General features: G+C 33.1%; 1 protein-coding gene across 3 annotated transcripts in view; it reads left to right on the top strand.

Annotated features, from left to right (window-relative positions):
* Positions 1-23,089, top strand: part of PHIP (pleckstrin homology domain interacting protein) — a 121,285-nt gene that overhangs the window by 42,234 nt on the left and 55,962 nt on the right. For all 3 annotated transcript variants that reach the window (XM_070449816.1, XM_070449817.1, XM_070449815.1), the window contains exons 8-15: positions 5,840-6,061; positions 6,339-6,439; positions 8,466-8,536; positions 9,896-9,996; positions 10,094-10,134; positions 10,879-10,977; positions 11,772-11,925; positions 12,377-12,511. In XM_070449816.1, coding sequence (XP_070305917.1) covers positions 5,840-6,061; positions 6,339-6,439; positions 8,466-8,536; positions 9,896-9,996; positions 10,094-10,134; positions 10,879-10,977; positions 11,772-11,925; positions 12,377-12,511 — 924 coding nt within the window. The remainder of the gene's footprint in view (positions 1-5,839; positions 6,062-6,338; positions 6,440-8,465; positions 8,537-9,895; positions 9,997-10,093; positions 10,135-10,878; positions 10,978-11,771; positions 11,926-12,376; positions 12,512-23,089) is intronic.

Below are 23,089 nucleotides of genomic sequence, written 5' to 3'. Positions count from 1 at the left end.
CTAGGAGAGCAGATGTAAGAGGAGATAACTGATGTGCAGTGGTCTTTCTGGAGGATAGATAAGTGAATAGATTAAGAGCAGTTTATGTGGACTGTTTAGAAAGATAATTAGGTTTACAATGAACAGATTCTGCTTTTCAAATTGAAATATTTTACATGATGAAGAGTGTTGATTAGGGAATGGGTCTGAGTTTTAGAGATGAGTGATAAAACCTGGTAATAGGGAAAGAGTGATGAATAGGGGCCAAAAAGGGTTGCTGATTAGCCTTAGCCATCCGAATAAACAGGAGCTGTGAACTTGCAATTCTGCAGAATTAGTGTGCTTGTCTTCTTTTCCATAATGGTCCTTGGCATCTGGGAGCAGGGTGAGAGCAAATGATGGTTATGTTGATAAAAGGTTAGTCAGTGGTGGTTTAGATAGACAAGGAATAAGAAAATTCAGCCTTGTTGAGATGACTGCCTAAAGTTTAGGGTAATTTGTAATATAGGTCTGTCTGATAGAGTGGTAAGAAAATCAGTGGCCTTTTCTAGAAAACACATTGAACTAAATTTAAAGTATAAGCAGTTTTTAGCTGCCCAAATAAGTGAATTGTTATTCAGATAAATAAAAGACTACTAAGGGCTTCCCTGGTGGTTCAGATGGTAAAGAATCCGCCTGCAGTGTGGGAGATCCGGGTTCAATCCCTGGGTTGGGAAGATCCCCTGAAGGAGGGCATGGCAACCCACTCCAGTGCTCTTGCCTGGAGAATCACCATGGATGGAAGAGCCTGGTGGGCTACAGTATGTGGGGTTGCAAAGAATCGGATACAACTGAGCGACTAAGCACACAAATAAGGCTACTTTTTTGCTTGGAAAAAAAAAATGGCATTATAGTATGCATAACCATATACATGATGTTTTTAACATTTAATTCTGTTTGTTCTGATGACATCAAGAGGTGAAATCTGACTCATATGCTATGTAGCAGTAGCAAGAGAAATTACAATTCTCTTTTTTGATTCTGCCAAGGACTGCCAAATTCTCCAATATACTATAAGTTTAATAATCACCTAATTTCTTTTATCTTCATGCCAGAGCAGTGATCGTTGGTTGGCCTGTTCAATTGATGCTTCTCTTTTAGCAGGGAAAAGTTTATGGGTCTGCTTTTTAACTCTTAAGGTTGTCTGAGCAAAATTAACCTGCTGTACTGTTGGCCCAAGTGCATGTGGTTTTCTCCTTGCAGAAGTCAACAATTCTTTGTCATTTACTGTTCCATGTTGTAAAGTGCTTTTTCTTTTTCTGTTTAAGTACTTTTTTTCATCATTGAGTAGTTCATACAGTTGTTACAGTTAATCTTCTAGGTTTCAGTTTAAATAAATGTTTATATATATACTTAAACAGTTCAGTTAAGCCCTTTAAAACTTGTTTTCCAGAAACTTGAAAGTTGACTTTAGATTCTGCTTTAGTTTTTACATAGAATATAAATGATCGAAAACCCTGTATCTGAAGTTGTTTTGTAAAGCTTTCCTATCAATAGGTAGGACATTGATTTGTAGATTTCAAGACGAATTTTATTACCCAAGTGCTCAACACAGTAGAAAGCCTTGTCACAGATCTGTGGAATTTTTCTTGACCAGAATACAAAAGCAAATGGATATACATATTGCTTTTGTATAGACATATTTAATTCCTGGGCTTTAAATATGGGAAATGTCAGCATTCATTTTTATCTGTCTGAAATTTGCCTCTCACACTTTTTATTTTGATGAAACTTTGTAGTTTCCAAAAGGGATTCACAAAATAGGGACTTCTTTAGGATAGACTAAGAAGGAGGTGATTGCAGCCATGAAATTAAAAGACGCTTACTCCTTGGAAGGAAAGTTATGACTAACCTTAGATAGCATATCAAAAAGCAGAGACATTACTTTACCAACAAAGGTCCATCTAGTCAAGGCTATGGTTTTTCCAGTGGTCGTGTATGGATGTGATAGTTGGACTGTGAAGAAAGCTGAACAACGAAGAATTGATGCTTTTGAACTATGGTGTTGGAGAAGACTCTTGAGAGTCCCTTGGACTGCAAGGAGATCCAACCAGTCCATCGTAAAGGAGATCAGTCCTGGGTGTTCATTGGAACGACTGATGCTGAAGCTGAAACTCCAATACTTTGGCCACCTCATGTGAAGAGTTGACTCATTGGAAAGGACCCTGATGCTGGGAGGGATTGGGGGCAGGAGGAGAAGGGGACGACAGAGGATGAGATGGCTGGATGGCACCACCGACTCGATGGATATGAGTTTGAGTAAACTCCGGGAGTTGGTGATGGACAGGGAGGCCTGGCGTCCTGCGACTCATGGGGTCGCAAAGAGTCGGACACGACTGAGTGACTGAACTGAATTGAACTGAAGAAGGAAAGTGGGGGGTGGGTGATTACTTGCTGTGTAAGAGATCCAGTTAAATTCTAGAAGGAAAGGTCATTGGTGCCACCATTTCCATAGTCTGCTTAAAAATATTAAATAACAGTGATTCCAGAGTAAATGTCTGATTCAGTTTCCTTCCTCTGCCCTAAGCTACAGAGCTTGTTGATCATTTTCAAGGCACTTGGCTTTATCACTGTGGCTATGGAAAAAGAAAATGTATAGGGTACACAAATTCATAAGTTTAAGTTCCACCCTTTATCAAGTCTTTTTACAAGTGATATCTGCACTGTTATTTTCTCAGGATAGAGAGAAGTTACTTTTTCAGCTTTCTTGGCATTATCTTTGCATTGACAGGATATCTTGACATGCAAGAGAAAACAGTGTAAATTGGATATATCTCATTTTATTTGGGGATTTATGTAAGTTAAAGCTACATGTTCTTTTTGGTATTTTATACTCAGTAAACAGATAAATGATAAATGTGTCATTTATCTATATTATCATGATAACACATTAGGTTACTATTAACACATACTAATGAACACTCTCAGTGAAACTAATGATCCATTGCCACCTTTTATATTTGCTTGGCATTAACCACTAGCATAATATTATAATTTGATTTAAAAATGCATTTCAAAGAAGCATCTTCAGTTTTCACCAGCTCATAGATTTCTTAAAACTTGTGGTTAAAATATTAGAGTAACCATGTCTTATCTGCTTAAAATGCTTCATTAGCTTCCCTTGCCAGGTTAAATTCAAACTCCTTAACAGGCATTTAAAACTGTACCCTTAGTGACCTTCCTTAGATGAAACCTTTGCAGCTTAATTTTTGTTTTTAATTTCCCACTTACACTTCATTCGCCCAGCTTTCCCACTGCCTTGCCAAATCCTCAGTCCTAGCAGCAGTATCTCTGTATTACTGAAAATAAGCGAATACTTCTTTTTCCCCTGGGCATTAGAACTTTGTTTAAAAACCTTGTCAGTTCAGATTTTTTTCTAAAATCATGTTGGAAGTTCACTGTTGCTTCCAGGATTTTTCCCTTATTGCTTATAAGATTCTAACACATTTTAAAACTTTCCTCACTTTTTTTTGGTTCCTTCTTTTCTTTCCCCCTTCTCCTCCTTTGGGAAATAATCCTCAGATATTTGTCTTGGTGCTGAGGTTAGAATCATCTAATTTCTTTGCTGCTTGCTTTACAATTGCCATGTCCGCCATAACTCTTCCTCCTCCATGAGGCCTAGGAGCCCATGTGTCCTTCCTGCCAAGGCCGACACCTGTGCCTGTGTTTTCCAACTCTTTCTTTCCTTTCGCCGTTTAAGTGACATTACTTTTACTTTCATGTCTGTAACTCTTTTAACGTTTTGACTGAAAGACAGTAATATTCTATTCCTTGGCTTATTATAGACTTTACTAACATTTGACGTAGGCTTCTGTAAAGAATGATCATCTGTTCAAGTTGGCTTTACAGTTTGGCCTTTTTATAAGGAATAGTTTTATCAGTTTTTTAATTCATCCTTTCACATGGTGCTTTTAAGAGTATTTTCCTGGTAAGTTTGATTTTTCTTCTTGTCTACACTCCTTTTCACGTAATTATTTATGTGTACTTGTGTTTATGATGGGCTTCCCTTGTGGCTCAGCTGGTAAAGAATCCACTTGCAACATGGGAGACCTGGGTTCAATCCCTGTGTTTCTCATAGTCATTTTAAAAGAAGTTAGTTGAATTTGTCAGATCATATTTAGTTTCACATTCACATCAAAATAGATGATCACAAATAAAGATTCATGAGATAGAAATTGCCTGAGGATGCTTTAGGATTTTGTTTGAAATTCTGCCAGGAGTTCTGGGGATCGGGGGTGAGGGTTGGGGACAGTGTACTACTTTATATCATAGAAGAGGACAGTGAAGAGAGATTTCCCTGAAAGTAAGATGAAAACTTTCTCTCCTGTATTTAATGGAAGAAAAGAAAGGTTAATTTGGGATAAAACACACTAAAGCAAATTGTGTACAGTGTTTTTTTGGGGGGTAGGTGGTATTGTGGGGAATTTTTTTTTTTTTTGTACGTGTCAATATAAAGCAGAATTATAAGGTTAGTGAACTTAATACATTCATAATATAGTGGGACTTCCTATTCAATTTTATATGGTGAAAAGTCACTGGAAGCTGACTTTTAGATAACAGGTTGCCACCTGTCCTTTTCAAAAAAGTTGGCATTTTGATCACAAAGATGTGTGTGTTTTTTTGTTTTCTGTTTGTTAACATGTAAGATAATCTGAAAAAATCTTCTGTAGAATATAAAGCAGACTTATTCAGATACATAAGAAATAATGAGATGACAGGATTTTATTCTTTGTGTATATTCTACCTGTGTTGGCATATTTAAAATTTTATTTTTGTTGTGAATGTAGGTCAGAGCCAAATAGTGCCTTAGTTTTTAGAAGCAGATACTTCTCTGTGTCCTTGCTGTTGCAGATCCTCTAAGTACTTTCTAATGTCTGATAAAATTGTGTGTGTGTGTATTTTTTGACAAAATAGATTGGAATATTTGTAAAGAGTTGTAACCTACAACCTTTGAAATGTTCTAATTTCGAATTTGGGGAATGGATATATGAGGTTAATGGTAATATATTGTACTTTTTGTATATTTAAAACTTTTTAATAGTAAAAACTAGGGGGGAAGTAGGGAGAGGTTGGTAAAAGAGTAAAGTTTGAACTATAAGATGAATAAGAAAAATTAGAGAAGGAAAAGTCTAGAAGTTCTTACTGCTGCTTTGGCTAAGTGAGAGAGAGATGTTTATTTGTAAATACAGATATTCATAGAAAATTATTCTTTACATTTCTCCCTGAGCTTATGCTCCTGCAAAGGGTAAATAGGTAGTATATATATTTTTAATGACTTCATGCAGCTAAAATTAACTTCTTTCTTATAACTGACAGGTGACTTTGAATGTAATGTATTTAGCTGAAGATCAATGGTGGGAAACTCACGTGTTAAAGATTTTGGCTTTGTAGGAGGAAAAAGCACCAATAAGCTTCCTTTCATTTTTATATTAATGTAGATAGGATTAGTCACTATTGCATGTTACATTTGTTTTGCAGTTATAGTTTTGTTATTTTAGAAGTTCAGCTTCTTTGACAAGATTCCATATAGAGGCTACCTTGGGTAGTGGGTAGGGGCCATAGGTAATTGTTAGTTATTGCTAACATCCTACTTTTCCTGTTAGATGGTGGGCATATACAAGTATTCTTTATAAGTGAATAATTTATAAGATAAAGCACCTTGTGTAGAGGAAAGTTTCTAACACAAGTATTTAATACTTTTTTAGTACTTAAAGTTATGAATATTGGGAAGTGGATATCACAGATAGGATTTTTTAAAAATCTGTTAAATATTTGAACTAAATTTATAGTTAATTCAGTAAATATCCATTTTTATTTTAAGGGTTCTGATGACTGTCTTGTGAAAATCTGGGCAACAGATGATGGGAGATTATTAGCTACTTTGAGAGGGCATGCTGCTGAAATATCAGACATGGCTGTCAACTATGAGAATACCATGATAGCAGCTGGAAGTTGTGATAAAATGATCCGAGTCTGGTGTCTTCGAACGTGTGCGCCTTTGGCTGTTCTTCAGGGCCACAGTGCATCTATAACGTCACTACAGGTAATCATTTTAATCCCTGAAAAATCCTCTGTGATTACAATTTAAAGTAAATTTTAAGAAGTCACCTTTATAATCCATTGTGTAAACCCAACTAAAATAAAGGAATATTTCTCTTTTCTCTATGAATACATGGACTTTAAATATGAAGGTAACCGTGACGTTTGTCAAATTGGAGTGTTTAACCATTATTGTTATTTGCTATTTGTATGATGAAAATAGGTTTATTGTTTGGACTGTGTCACTCTTCTTATAAAATTGTTTCTTCTTTCTTCTTCAGTTCTCACCATTGTGCAGTGGCTCAAAGAGATATCTGTCTTCTACTGGGGCAGATGGCACGATTTGTTTTTGGCTCTGGGATGCTGGAACCCTTAAAATAAAGTCAGTGGCTCTTTTATTTCTTAGAATAAATATGTTTAACTTAATGGTTGAAATTGCAAAAGTATAAAGTAATCAACAGTAGGAATAATTTTCTTTTTCTCCTTGAGTAACATTAATTTTTGGCTCTTCACTGGCCTCTCATTCTTATGCTTTCCTTTTTGTTTTCATGCTTTAAAGAAACTTATATGCTAACATGTTTATTTCTTTTTTCTCTTATCTTTTTTCCTAGCCCTCACTTTTTCAGAATATGCCTGTTTTATTACTACTACTTTTTGTATGCTGCAGTAACTCCTTTTGGTACTTAGAACATAATCTTCAGAGTTCCTAGTTCTTTAGAAGAATTATAGTTATTTCTGTTATTATATCTATAGAATAGATTTTATTGTGGATCTAGGAAAATTTAGGAAAATGGAATCTTTAAATTTTCACTAAACTACATCAAGGTAGATAGATGCACCTTTCCCTCTGCCCCATAATAACATTTTGCATTTATGCTTGTACCTATGATGATATTTTGGTTTATCAAAATAAGTTGTCTGGACAATACTGTGTTTGGGTTCCAGACACTGAGGCAAAGAAAGGCTGAATGACTTTCCTACAGTTAAAAACAGTATTTAAAAATGGTAAGGCCAGGACTGTAACATTTCTTTGCCCCTCTGGTTTTGTGCTATTTCATGCTGCCTCTCAAGTGGATCTGGTGGGATAAGTGCTATACTTACCCCATGGACAAACCTGTGAATGGAGAGGTGATGTTCACCTCCATTTTACAGATGAGGAGACTCAGGTACAGAAATGTTAGCTTGCCTAAGGTCACACTGATAAGTGGCAAAACTGGGAACTGAACTCAGAGGGTCTGAATCCTAGGCCATATCTTAAAATATTTCCTCAAATGTATGTTTAAAAATAAATTATGTGTACCTGCTTATCTGTTTTTTCCCTTTAAAAATACTAGCATTTGTTTAAAATGACAGTCTGTATAATTGCTTACATGTTCTGATTATGGGTTCTAACTGCTTGTTTGGCATTAGCCAAAAATTAATAAAAATGTACCATAGTCTATAAGATAGTAATGAAAGCAGTTCTTTTTATTGCCTATATGATTTCAGATAAATTTACTTAAAGTTAAATTTTTTCTCTAAGTAAATGTTTAGGTTTCAAGAATGTTTTAGTAACTTTCTCTAAACTGTATGAGTTATGCTTAGCTATTATCAGAGCTAATGAATATTAATAAAACATGTTAAAATGTCGGTTAACAAAATATTCTGTACATTTTTCCCTTAAATGATCACAAGACTGAAACCATTCTGTGTTCAATAGCTGTGGGTAGTGAGAGTTATGCAGTGAAGGCTCTAATAATTTTTTATAATTTTCTCTCCTAATATTCTGAGAAAAGCTAGTTTGAAATATATGTTAAGGGCTTTAAATGTAATCACTGTATTGAAATTTTTTTTTTGTATTGGAATATTGCATATATATTGTATATGTATTGGAACTGGTGTGGGTAAAATCCATAATTTAATTTTTCTTCAGTTTGGTTGATTTTAACTGTGTAATGTCAGTACTATTAATATAAACATATAATCTGTAATATAATTATGTAATTAATGTAAACATAGTTAAGTGTGACCTATTTTCTATAGATCACTATTTTAAATGAGCAATATAGTTGCTTATGTATTTGTGATTTTTATTTCATTATATATTTGTGCATTGCTGTTCTGCTGTATGAAACTGAGAACCTGTTTAATTTGATTAGAAGTGAGTGAAACAACTGTATCAGGTGGGACAGTGACTTTGTTTCATGTACAGATTGTTATATAATCAGGAACTCCTATAAAAATCTATATGTAAAGTTTCCACATGATCCTGCTGATCATGACACACAATGATTTCAAACTTGTTTTTAGAAAGGGCGCCATCTGTTGCTTCTTATTTTGTCCTTCTGTAATTATTTTTTGAGACAGCTGAGTTGTGGTGGTGTTGATCTCTTTGGTATATTTTTAATTAGTTATTTTTTGTATTACAGTCCGAGACCTGCAAAATTTACAGAGCGCCCTCGACCTGGAGTTCAAATGATCTGTTCATCTTTTAGTGCTGGTAAGATTTTTTTCTTCCTGACTCTCCACTTAAAAGTTGTATATTTGAAGGCTTCTAGCAGAACACATAAAATTTTGGAATATACCTACTGTTGTAATAGAAATCATATTCTCTTGCACGTACCAAGGGGTGGTCATAAATTAGTTTATAGATATTTGAACTTTATTCTAGTTTAGCTTACATACTCATTTGGTTGAGTGTTTTACTGATTAAGTCTTTCTTTAAGAAGACAGTAATTCTTTGGTAGGAGGAAATAGTTTCAAATTTTACCGTTAAAGAATAAGTCTTTGAATAATTATCTCATTGAAAGAAAAGTATTTTAAATCTTTTATATTTTCAATGATTTTGCAGGTACTTATGGCTGAATAAAATAGATTGATAGACATTTGTACATCTTTATTACTTATTTTGCTCCAGATTGTTCTTATTTGCTCTTAAAAAAACAGCTGTATAGCAGTGATGAAATTCCAGTTACATTTTGAGTTTATGTAGCAGCATTTTTAGTGGATATTAGAATCTTGATAAACAAATTGTGATCTGGAGATTTTAAGTGAATTGATGAGAAAATGAAACATGAATTAGTGTGCCTAATACTAGTTCTTTCCACAGTTTGCCTTTTCTTTTCCTTTCATAATTGTGGTTAGCAGTAGTACCAGAGACAAGTGATTGCAAACTGATGACAAGTCTTATTTTTGCTGTAATAATATCTAAACATCTTTAATTTCTAGTTTCTTGATTTCCACTGCTACTGCCATGCAGACGGTTTTACTTCTAGTATTAATACAAATATAGGCTCTGCATATGCTTCAGAGTACTCAAGATGCAGTTTTATATAGCATTGTTTTCAACACTGTGGGAGAGTATTGATTCTGAGAGTAAAACTGCATGTACACATAGCTATAATGTCAAGTAGAATGTATGTGACCCATGACAAAGTTGTAATCAGAGTTCAGAGGAGAGGAGGCTTATTGGATTGCAAGCCTGGAAGGCCTGTAGTGAAGGAGTTGGGCCTTGAATACTTGATAGGATTTTAGCAGATGGGAAATGGGGCAGGAAAGGGATTTTAGCAGAATTAAGACATGTTTTCTGATAATATTAACATGGTCATGTAATTATTAGTGAAATCATTTGTAGAAGAAAGCTTCTATAAATACTGAAAAATTCCAGTCGAAGCTTATGTTAGCAGACTCTTAATTTCAGGTTAGATGTATTATGTTCATTAGGATAAATGTGAATAGTTGTAGAATGAAATATTAGTCATTTAGTATATACTATGATAACATTGCTTGCATTTCTTATTTAATTTTCAGAGATTTTGAACTTGTGTTTTATTCATAAATGTTTGCTGTTATTCTTCAGGTGGAATGTTTCTGGCCACAGGAAGCACAGATCACATTATTAGGGTTTATTTTTTTGGATCAGGTCAGCCAGAGAAAATATCAGAATTGGAGTTTCATACTGTAAGTATTGTTGAAAGGACTTATATGAGTATGATGTAAATGAGTCTTAACAGTTTATATTCAGGATCCTCTTTTCTGTTCATCTGTTTGTATATAGGACAAAGTTGACAGTATCCAGTTTTCCAACACTAGTAACAGGTAAAATAATTATTTTTGTTTGTCAAATTGAATTCTGGTTTTCAAATATGAAATAAGGACAGTTCCTATGGTCAGGTTTTAATTAGTTTTGTATATTAATTAGCCACCTAGAATAAAGATCTTGACCAGTTATGGTGAAAAGTCAATTTTCATCACATTCCTGTTAATGTGTGTTTATGTTTTATCTGTAATAATGATAATTTATTTGGCCTTTTTTTTTTTTTTAAGTAATAGGGACTTTCATCCACCTTACATATTTTCTGTACATATCAAGGTGTAAGGAAACTTTTAGTAAAGATTGGAAATACATTATAATATTTGAAGCAGAAGTGTTTATTGATAATAAACTTAGATGATATTGTGTAAGTTTTCTCATATTCTTGCATTAAATTTAAAAATGATATTTACATTGAGTAAAATGTGAGGAAAATCAGTGTTTTTCTTTTGGAAAGTATCAGTTCTCTTTCTAAGGTAGTAAATAGTAGCCTTGAATCACTTTTGAATGTTATGAGACCTAGCCACATACATTAGAATGTGTGCATGTATGTAACATTTTAAAAAGCTCTGACATTTCAGAAATTCTTAGATTTACAAAAAATATCAGGTAGAATAATCTATTATATTAGAAGGCTGTGTAAGGAAAAATGAAAGGTGTTTTTAAAAATACAACTCTTGGAAAGTGCATTTTGGTAAAGCACATGTGATTTTTTTTTTTTTTTCTTTGGGGCGTGGGCTCTTTTGCAGGTTTGTAAGTGGCAGTCGGGATGGGACAGCACGTATTTGGCAGTTTAAACGAAGAGAATGGAAGAGTATTTTGCTGGATATGGCTACTCGGCCAGCAGGGTAAGAGATCACATTTGAAATATTACATAGATATATCTAGATCATTTAAAGTTGTAAAGCTGTTTTACATGTTAGTGTGAGACTCACCCTATAAAAGTATGTATCATAATCTCATGTTAAACTGATTACTTTTCTGTGATAATTGAAGGCACTTTTGGAGATTGATGTTGATTTTTATAAAATGAGTTTTTGCCCTGTATGCAGATTAATGATATTCTGCAGTTCAGTTTTATTGACAGTTTGATAGTACTATTAAGAATAGCTGTACCTTTTACTACTTTTTAAAGAAAACTAGAACATACAGTGTTCCATTTGACACAGGGGTGATGTGGTATATCCACTGGTTATCTCTAGCTAAGAGAAATTATACTACATGTTGAAACTATCATTTTCATTTTAATATTTTAACCTTTTTTTTCTATTTGTATTTATGCATAGTAGTCTTGGATGGGGAGCAAAGTATCAGGGCATGGTGGCAACAGTCAAAGATGGAGAGTAAGCAGCATGGCACAGCAGTCTTAGACCCAGAAAGATATTACAGTCAGTCACATGTACTCAGGCTCATCTGTTACTCAGTGTCTTAGCAGCACTGGAATCCTGATTTTCCTGACTCCATGCAGTAATTTTTGCCATCGTTTTTTGTTGGTTCAAATTATTCTTAAATACTGTGTTAAGCAATAGTTAGTTATCCATGTTAATGAATGTAAACCAAGAAAATACATTTAGGTTTTTGTCATGCTGATATTTTAATAAATAATATCATTGTAAGCAAATACTGCCTCCGTCACTTTCAGCCAAAACCTTCAAGGGATAGAAGATAAAATCACAAAAATGAAAGTAACTATGGTAGCATGGGATCGACATGACAATACAGTTATAACTGCAGTTAATAACATGACTTTGAAAGTTTGGAATTCTTACACCGGTCAACTAATTCATGTCCTGATGGTGAGAAAAAAGACTAATTTTTATTTGGTATAAACTGAAGCTGGTTGTAAAATAGAATGCTTTTGTTAAGAAATAAAGTCTTTTATGTTATCTGAAATCTCTTGCTGGCTAACAGGTCTTTTTGGGATAATGGAAATAATTTTAAAATGCAGTTAAACACGTTTGGCTTAGAAATGTGAATCTAGCTATTTTTTTTAATATTCAGGGCTGGATCAGTAAATAGTATTCTCAGGTTTCACTCGATGATAGCAAATCCCTGGACAGTGATATTAGCCCAGCCTTTTTTTTTTTTTTTTTTTCTTTTTTTTTTTTTTAGCCCAGCCTTTTTATTATACATTTGATAAATTTGAAGATTTTTACCACTTATAGAAATGTTGTCATATTGGTGTTTGTTTGAATTTTTTTTATCTTTTAATATTTATAATTCTTTGACACTTATAAAATATTTCAGGGTCATGAAGATGAGGTATTTGTTCTTGAGCCACACCCATTTGATCCAAGAGTTCTCTTTTCTGCTGGTCATGATGGAAATGTGATAGTGTGGGATCTGGCAAGAGGAGTCAAAATTCGATCTTATTTTAATATGGTAATTATCAGTCTCTTCATTTGATAGCTGTTAAAGATTTGGGGAGTTGTTGATACAGGTCCCCTGCATATCACAAAGGAAATCCATTTAAGAATTGGTTTAGACATTTTCACCTTAAGTTTCAAAAAAGTTATTTATTCCATACTTTTATTAAATGCTAAATTTAAAAGAAAATTGATTGCATATATTACAATACCTGTTTATTGTGATATAACTAGTTTAGTTTTTGAAATAGTTTTAATAGTGAAAGTTTGAAAAGCTAACAAGTATGAAATGACAATTTAGATGAGAAAAATGTTTCAAAAACCATGTGAAGAAATTATAAATAAATACTGTGTCATTGTATTTCATCAGCAGTCCTCCAGTACAACAGAATTTGATTTAGATATATCAATTTTAAATTAAACTCAAAGGAACAGATATTCTTGCCTTTGATCATTATGGTATGTTAGATATTTATTTGGGTTAAGCCCTTTTTCCGCTCCACATTTTGTTTCTTAAATAGATATTTGATGTCTTCTGCTGAGTATTTAAGTTGCAGTGGTTTAATATCATATAAAACATAATGTGCAGTGTTTCACTCTAGCTACTCTATAAAGGCAGAAGTGCTCCTCAGATGCTGACTTTGTATACCTGGACATTTTGTTTTTCATCCCTTACCATATATTAGGGATGCCTTTCAGCAAGCAAACAAAAAGGCAGGCATGTGCCTACTATTTTAATATGGTTAAATTTAAAAATCAATTATAAAAGCCTCTAGTAATAAATCATAAAGCAATATCATTAATATGTGTATGGCCAGAATTATTTTGCAAAAAAACTATTTGACAAAAACCAGTCATTTGTAAAATATAATGGCTTGTGAAATTTTTCATAAAAGTGACACTCTACTTGATTGATAATCATAGTAAAGTTATTTCTGTGTAATAAGCAGAATATGAAAGAAATTTTTATCAGTGAAGAAATTAATTTGTTGTTTTCAATATGCCTTAGTCTTCATAAGGTAAGATATAAGATTGGTCAGATTCTTTTCTGACAGTGTTATTTGGAGTACAAATGTTAGTGATCGATGGATTTCCTTTGTGATTATGTATATAGAGCAGAATTTTTAAAAAAGTAAATCCTTAACTATGCGTGTGAAGAATTTTTTCTTCTCTCCTTCTCTGTCCTTCTGTTTCTGATTTGCTCCTTTTTGGGACATCTCTGTCGAATAAGGAAGTCCTGTCTCAGTTTGCCTTTATACAAAAGAACACAAATTGTGGGCTACACATGTTAGTTTCATGATTTCAAAGATCTCTGATGTATTAGTAGAGTGTTTGGAGGGAAAGTTTTCTCTCATACTTGAATATTACTCTCACCTTTCAGTTATGAAGGTGAATTTTTCCTCATCAGGTAAGTTGATCACAATAATACTCCACCTTTTCTGTAGATACAAGAACTAAAGCTTCTTGAGGTTGAAGTAACTTGCTCTTAGACCTTTAAAAGTTAGTGATGTAACCAGGAGTAGAAGTCAGCCATATTATGCCATATTAGGCAAGGGGTTAGTTACATTACCACCTTAAAAACTATTATTTGTTTAATAAGAGTTTTAGATAAAGCTATTTTCCTGTTCTTTCTATGAGTAAGATAGAAAAAAGCCTATAAAGGGTGGAAGAAACAGAATTTTGTAATAGAATTGGATGATATCTATAGAATCTTCAAACTGTGAGAAAAAAACATAGGCTAAAAAGGGTTAAAATATCTTGCATTTAAAAAACTGGAACTTTGAGCTATCCCTCATCTTGTTAAAATTACAGATACTCCTTTTAACTTTTTTGAGTGATATTTACAGCTTCTAAAGTACTTCTACTTCTAAAATGCATAATACCTCATTTGGGTCTCATGAAACCTTGCAGTATAATTGGGGTAGGTTTTATTGTTACTGGTTTTATGAATAGAGAAACTGTACAGAGATGAAGTGATTTGCCCACCCTTATCCAGATCACTAAGCTATCATATGGGCACTTGGAGTTTAAACCCATGTTTTTTGTCCCCTGCTAATGTGTTCTTAATGCTATGCTGTCTCTAGTTATGGTTGGTTGTTTACATATAGCTAACTTCTAGCTTTGTCCTGTTAGTAATATTTCCAGAGGGAAAATATTTTCATAATGATAGCTTTGAGGTAGATCTTTTGAGATCTTATTATTTAGCTTGATGGTTTTTTCCTGTCTCTTAATTTATAAGTTATCTAAGTGCCCTACATTTTGTTCTTTACTCCTTTGTTTATTTCATTTTTTTTTTAAATCTATAGGCAGATAGAAGATAAAGCATCCAGCATTGCTAATAAGAAAATAAAAACCATTTGAGGGAGAAGTAGAAGCTTGTGTTCACTATCTGCTATCATGAATGTTGAGTTTTGGCTTTAGTTATAACTCTTTGGCTGTGTGTAGCTAATCAGTAAGTTTTTGAGTTACTAAAATAACATACAAGTTGACAAGTACAAATCCAATCCATGGTATTAAATTGTACGTATTTAATTGTATTAGATCATAAGTTCAATTTACTAAACACTTTTTGAACACCATGTAGACGAACTCCTTATAGTGCCTTGGATGATTTAAAGGATGAATAATTCTAGTGGAATATACCCCATTTTTAGACTAGAAACGCTAAAAGTTAACACAAAGTGTTGAGATTAAGTACTGTTTCATGTGAGTTTCAAAATTGAAGCTTACAATTTGCCGTCAAGCCAGAAAAGAAGGGATGTGAATTGTACCTTTAAAAGAACAAAATTCTGTATACAAATTCTTAAAAATATCAAGTATATTTTGAGACTACTGCTTTGAATTTTGTACTTGAAATTTATACCTTTACAAATGTAATGAAATCATGTGACAAATAATTATTTTGTATTAATCAGCATTTTACTACACTTTTCTTGCCTGTTACAGAAATTTTTAAAAAGTTTTAAAGTAAAAAACTTATATCTTCAAGGTATCTTTAAAAATCCATGTTTCACATATAGTAATTACAATTTAACGAATTTATTAATAAAGGTAATAGATTTTAAAATAGGAAGCATTTTAGTATGGCAAATGATATCTTTCAGATAAATATTCTAATTCCTTTTTTTATTCTGTATCAAGCACATTTTTAAAACCTTTTTAAGACCATCTAAATCTGTAAACACATTAAAAGATTTAAGATTGAGAATTGAGATAAAAATGTTTTTAATTCCTTGTCTGTTACATAATTCCCTAACTTATTTCAGAATCTTATAAATAGATTGTCAACTTGCTGATGGTATTGTCTAGAAAAACTGATGGGGTTATTTTTCTTACTTTTATTGCTAGCTTTCCTCTTAATAGAGGATCTGCATGATAAAAGCACTTGAGGGGGTGTGTGTTGGGTTTGTTTTTGTTTCTTCTAAGAAGTGTATAATGAGTGAGATGGTTTAACTCAGGACATAAAACAGGATAGACAGTACCTGCTCTTTGCTCTCTCCTGCCCCTCTGTTTCATCTTTTAACTAAAAGTAAAATAATCTTAACATAAACTTTTAAAAGTACTTGTTGAAAAAGCATACTATGTAAGGTGGAAAGTTTGAGCCCTTTTCTTTTTTTAAAAAACCAGAGAAAGAAGCTAAAGAGAAGATTAACATGAGATAATTTTATTCTTCAAAGAACAACAACAACAAAATACTAATTCTAGGCCTTAAGCTTTACTTATTTATGTTCATCTAAAAGCTTAGTTATTCCTATTTCAGCTGAACAGATCCTATGTAACTTAAGTATTCTGGGCAAAGATTGAGTAGTTTGAGATATTTTATTAAAGGTTGATAGTATACATTAAGACTATTTCAAACTAATTGCACAGAGTTGAGCAATCCCACATTTTTGTCTTTGGCAGTGTCAGGAGATAAACTTTATCTTGTTTTGATAAGGGTTGTTCTGAATTCTAGTTAAGAGGCTCTAAAGTCCTATTAAATGCAAAGAGGCAGATAAATTAATCCTCCAAATAACTTGAAAATGTGTACAAACTCTCTTAACTAAAGTTGAGGGCTTTTGTATTATTCCCCATTCTCTGAAAGAGATAGGCAAGTTTAGAAGTTTTCATATGAACATAAATGTTCCTAAAAACAGAGTTGTTTTTATACCCCCTTTTCCCTTTAAGTTATTACAGTACAGCTAAATTTTAACTACAACTTTAACTAAGTGAATATTAAGTTGATTTGAAAAGATATGAAAAGAGACTTTGAAATTTCTTAGTACTAGGCCACTTGGAATTTGTAGATCCCATTTTAGTAGCTTTTGTTGTATGTCTGGCACTTTCGCTGGATCTTTTCTGCTCTCTTCTATTTCTGTTGTTCTAGCTATGTCTGTCTGTCTTTTCATATCTTTCTATTTCTATAATGTTTTTTAAAGCTCTAGTTTTTGCCTTTTGTCTGGTTTTGATATTGAAGAGTACAATGTCTCTGGCTAGAAAGCAATTTTACTGAATTTAAGTTTTGCTTTGCTTTTGTTGTTTCCTGGGTAAATTCCAAATAACAATTTTCATTTATATAATCAAATTTTCCTTATTTTTATAATTGTTAACCTTTCTTTTACTTAAGAGATTTTTAAAAAAATGTTCCAGTGTCCACTAATCCAGAACAATATATTTCTCCTTGCAACGTTCCAAACAAGCAGAGGCTGCCAATCCACCACTCAGAATTTTTGCACATGCCTACTTCTGACATTAACATGTTCTCAGTGTGACTTCTGTTTTAGTTTTGGATAATTGTAGCTACATGTATCTAAGAAAGGGAGAAATAAACTCGAAATAGGTGTATTTTGTATTGTGTTCTCTTGTGAATTAAGATTTCAAGACCTTTCTCTTCCTCTCTCTTCCTTCATCTTTTTCCTTTTTTCCTCCTTCCTTTCCTCTTAGCTCACTACCTATCATCATCTAACAAGATATCATATACTTAACACTGTTTGTTAAAAGAACCTTTTATGCTTCCAGTCTTTGTTTCAGCCTCTCTGCATAAGAAATTACCTTCAGTCTTCTGACTATAAACTTTAGTTATTGACATTTTCTTTCAGATTTCTGGGATTCTTTTGATTCTGTCTATATCTTGGTGTGAAAAACATATCTTAAAATTTGTTGCCATGAATGTGAACTTGTCTCTTGCTTGTCATACTGTATTTGGTGAATTACTTCTACATAGTAATTTTTTGATGTGTTCCATGATTTGCTATCACAGGGATATTTGAGATTTGATAGTTATAAGGGAAAGTATATAAAATTGTTGAATATAAATATGCAGGCATAAACATTTTGATTAGCAGATATTTGAGTGCTTATTTTGTATATAAGCACAAAATGTAGACGTTGTCCTTTTTTTGTCTTTTTACTCCACCTTGCTGCAGTTTGGGGAGATAAAATAAACCTGAAAAGGTAAATGTGGCTAAGTAGTTAGAAATGATAGATAGTTTATGAGGAAAGATAATTGGTACATTTAAAAATGTGAGGATCACTTCGGGGTGAATGGTCAGAGGAGGAAGAAGTAAGAGAAATATATCAATAACCAAATAAAAAATGTTAAGACATGTTCATAGAGTAATTTAGAAAGTTTTTCTGGGATAGATTTTGAAAAATGGGTAATAAAATGGAAAACACAAAGTGAAGTGGCTTGTTGGTACCCTCATATTACTTGTAAAGAATATTTAACTTAGTGGGAGTTAATTGGTAAATTAATTTGTAAATTACTTTATATTCCAAAAACTTAAGAGAAAAATAGGTTGGTTGCCAGTGGTAGTATTTCAGGTATGAAATTGGATTAGGTGGAAATCTGCTTTCATCAGTGAAATCATAATGAAATATTGTAGGAATGGGTAGTAAATTTGTGAAAGAAAATTATATAATACTTGGTGTTTTGTGATGATTAAAAGATTAGAGCTATAGAGTAACAGAATTTAATGTATGGAGAGTGTTGAGCTTATGTAATCTTGACAACAATATTACTATTAATGGAAATGTGAAAGATGTGAAAGAAAACTGATACTTTCATATGTTGTGACATAGTGTTGGGCTATCTTTGTGTTAATGGACAGGCAGCACTTGGAGATAGACTACTCAGAAAGGCTACTTGTAGAAAGAAAGAACTATGCTCTTCCATGTAGAACACTGTCTTAACTCATAGAGACAGGACAGTGTAGCAGGTTTAAACGTTTAGAAGTACAGTTGACCCTTGAACAACATTGGCTTGAGCTGTGCAGGTCCACTTATGTGCAAATTTTTTGTCATAAATACTACAGTGTACTACCCTAGAATCTATGGTTTGTTGAATCCATACAATGCAGACTGTTGGGATAGAGAAACTGCATACATGCAGGGCTGCTATGTTATATGTGGATTTTTTGTGCAGAGGGTTGGCAGCCCTAATCTCCTTCATTGTTTTAAGGGTCAACCCTTGAACATATTTAGCAGAATGGAGAAGAGATTACAGTCTCTAGAAAGTGTGTTGGAAAGACATTATGCTATTACTGTATCATAGAGTCCAGAGGAAGAGAATAAATTTCAAGGAGGACTTGATTAACAGTTTTACTTCCTCAGAGAAATCAGAATATGGTTAAACAAAATAGTGTTAAATTTGAAAATGAGTTATTTATTTCAGTAATATATTTTTCTTTTGGTGAATGTTAGAATTCCTCAAAATCTCTTTTATATGTTTACTGGTTTTATTAAGCCAGTTACAACAGTTTTCTTTTTTATATTAACTTATTTATCTTGGAGCCATTTATTCTGAACAGCTATCTTTAATTCATATGTAATAATGCTGCCTTTAATTAAAGAATTTTCAGTGTTAAAGTAAATATTTAGAAATAATCTTTTGAAGTAATTTGATACCTGGACCATTGAAGTGTGATAGTTTCCCTTGATATTTATTTACATTTAACTACAGTAGTAGTTAGAAGGTGACCAGAGCATATTTTAATCATAGGTATGACAGTGTCTGTCTCTAGTATCTCATGCACATTCTTAATTTTTAAGTTTATTCTTTCCCGGGTTGATAAGCTTTAAAGGTTCTTTATACATAAGGAAGGGCTTTTTACAGGTAATTTTTAGTATAAATTTAGTTTCTCAGCTCTTTGATTCTTGGGATATGAGTCTGTCTCATAAAAGTACTAGGGTATTTTTTAAAATTCATAATTTTAAATTGTGGAATATTTTCTTGGCGAGATACTTGTTCCCTTCTAATCAATAGTATATTTTTTAAAATGATATATTTCAAAGTTGTCTGACTCTTTGGGACCCAGTGGACTGGAGCCTGCCAGGCTCCTCTGTCCATGGAATTTTCCAGGCAAGAATACTAGAGTGGATTGCCATTTTCTTCTCCAGGGGATCTTCTCGACCCAGGAATTGAACCCGGGTCTCCTGATTGCAGGCAGATTCTTTTCCAACTGAGCTATGAGAGAAGTACTAGAGTGGGTAGCCATTCACTTCTCCAGGGGATCTTCCCAACCCAGGGATCAGACCTGGGTCTCCTGCATTGCAGGAGGATTCTTTACCGTGTGAGCCACCCAAAAATTGACCCTGGTCATAGACTTGGGGTAATTCCATTGAAAAGATGATTCTGCCTAAGAAAGCCCATATTTTAACCATCGTGATTGAGTTCCTTTAGGAATTCATACTTCTTGTGTTCATCTCTGTGTGTGTTCCTCACAGTTGATGTAACCTAGACCCTGTAATTTTAGTCTGCATCCTGGTGCTTTTAGCATACTTCATATCCAGATTATCCAGTTCTTCCAAAAGCTTTCTTGAAAATTAGGTGTAAAGGATATAATAATTGGATAGGACTCTAGTGATCATTTAAATGATCTCTGTCATTTCCCAGCGATACTGTGATGTACCCATTACTAGAGGAGAGGTCTTTTCATTCTTGGGCCTCACTCTTCTGTCTCCTTTAAGTATTCATCTTTCTACTTCACAAGAATTATATTAGAAGTTCTGGATTGTATTCTGTCTTGAAAAGGGTATTAGTATTCTTCATTAGGGCTTCCCATTAACTCAGCGGTAAGAATCCACCTGTCCATTCAGGAGACTCGGGTTCTATCCCTGGGACAGGAGGATCCCCTGGAGAAGGAAGTGGCAACCCACCCATTCCAGTATTCCTGCCTGGGAAATCCCATGGAGAGAGGAGCATGGAGGGCTACCGTCCAGGGGTTGCAAAAGAGTTGGATACGACTTAGCAACTAAAGCAACAACATTCTTCATTAAATATGACAGTTCTGTCATCATCAAAGCTCTTAATTCATAAGTTTTTGTATTGATTTAATTTTTTCCAAGTTGAATATAAGCCTCTAACAAGATTGCGCTGCTCGTTTCTTGGAAATATTTCTAGAATTCTTCAGTTAGTATGAGAATTTTCCTACAAAGGAGTCATTTTAACTTCTGGTATTTTCATCTTTTATTTTAAAAAAACAGAACAAAATATCCTTATCATAGTTACTGAATATATTTTTCTGTTTTTTTTTCAACTCCCATTCTTTGAGTTTTTGCATTAATAAGTAAACATTGTCTCATTGATTTTCTCAATTTTATTATTGTGATTTAATGAGTTTTATTGTGTGGTCTTCGTTTACATATGTCCCAAATAGTGTGTAGCAAGCATGCTTGATTTTATTAGGGGAATAGTTCATCTTAACTTTACTTATTTTGAAAATTTGGTGTTTTTATTTCCTGTTTTTAAACTTACTAGAGCATGATTATAAGTACTAGAATAAGTTATACATAATATTAAATTTTATGTTGACTTATTCTCCTATTGAGCATTTAATTTTATGATAGGTTCATTAACTATATTTCCTAAATATATTTTTTAATTGAAGTATAGTTGATACATAATATAGCTTCATTTAACTTTATAGCTTTAATATGAAGAGAGAGGATATTTATTTTCTTCCATTTCATTTTTGAATGTAGGTCTCATTGATTTCTAGTTAAACATGCATATTCAAACACTGCCTTCATTATTAAATTTTTTCTTTTAAGTATTCTTAATCATAAATATTTTGACCCTGGTTTAAGAAGAATCTGAGAAAGATTTCTTTTCAGAGAGAAGTATTGAACTATTTTTTGTGGTTGGCATAGTTAATCATAGCATAAATCATAAAAATAGCTAGGGTATATTTAGTTATATATGTGTGTGTGTGTGCACTCTATCATGTCCAACTCTTTTGCGAGCCCATGGACTGTAGCCTGCCAGGCTCCTTTATCTGGAATTTCCCAGGTAAGAATACTGGAGTGGTTCACCATTTCCTTCTCAGAGATTCTTCCGGATCCAGGGATCAAACCCACATCTCTTTTGTCTCCTGTGTTGGCAGGTGGATTCTTTACCACTGTACCACCTGGGAAAGCCCTATTTAATTATATAGGAAAATATTTTCCTACTTTGTATAACTAGAAAGCCTAGACTGCATTTTGTAGTTAGGACTGTTTATTATCTGAGGACCTTTTTTAAAAGATAAATTTGGCATTTTAAATAAGGTGGTGAGGGCACCTTTTCTAATTGGTTTGTAAGTAGGGCAGATCTGTTTTCTTTAGTGAATAGTTAATCCAAATAATGTACTTTTGAAATACAATTTCATATTCTCCATAACTCTGGAGTTATACAGATGGCTTATCCCAAGAAAATCAGCACCATCATGCCATATTCACAATGGCAGTTGTTACTGTATAAGAAAACAGTGATCTTCAATAGGATTGCTAGTTTTTTCTTTCCTTTTTTGAAAGTTCACCTCTCCCAGGTATTCTTTTAGAGATCTTCTGCTAACTGTAAACAATGGTAGATAGCATGGATATAGGGTTGATTAATCCTCATGACAACTTCCCTCAGCCACCCCAAAAGGAAAATGTAGAGCAGGATTGCCTAAACATTATATGAAGGATGCTATACTTAGGAGTGTCTGTCAGAGATCCTTTAGCATTGCTGAGTCAGACTTGCAGGTCTCTTCCTTCCTCTATTCTGCTGCATACGTAGAATTGGAAGCATGTATTATGTAAGATTTATGAAGTAGTTGGGGTTTTTGTTTTGTTCTCTGTTTGTCTTTTATGAAATTTTGAGGGAATTGAGATAAATAAAATATCACAACACACAGTCAAGACAGTTTTAATTCTTTGGTCTTGATTTTCTTATGTAAAATCCTATTTAGAGGTAAACTTTGTTCATGTGATTAGTTATTCATTTATAACTGTTCATGTAATGTTTTATTTCCCTAGACAGCACTGAAAAATAGAGATGTGAATGCAGACATTTCTACTTGTAGCCATTCATGTTTTAGAAAATACAAAGCTGTCTGGGTACTAACACACTTAGCTTGATTTGGAGAAGTAGTTCTTCTCTTTCTCAGTTTTGAATAGTTTAAGAGTTGGAATCAGTTCCTTCCTCTGTTATCTTATCCTCCAGGATTCTTCACAACCAGGAAATGATCCTGTTTCACTCATTCGTTTTCTTGCTTTCATGTATATCTTTTAGTGTATTAGACATAGATTGTTTCACCAAGTTTCTTTCATGTGATTAAGTTTTAAGGAAAGTTATTGCTTTTCTATTATTATC

This window comes from Odocoileus virginianus, chromosome 19, assembly GCF_023699985.2.
Source record: "Odocoileus virginianus isolate 20LAN1187 ecotype Illinois chromosome 19, Ovbor_1.2, whole genome shotgun sequence".
NCBI lineage: Eukaryota > Metazoa > Chordata > Mammalia > Artiodactyla > Cervidae > Odocoileus > Odocoileus virginianus.
This window is presented reverse-complemented; position numbering and strand designations above follow the sequence as displayed.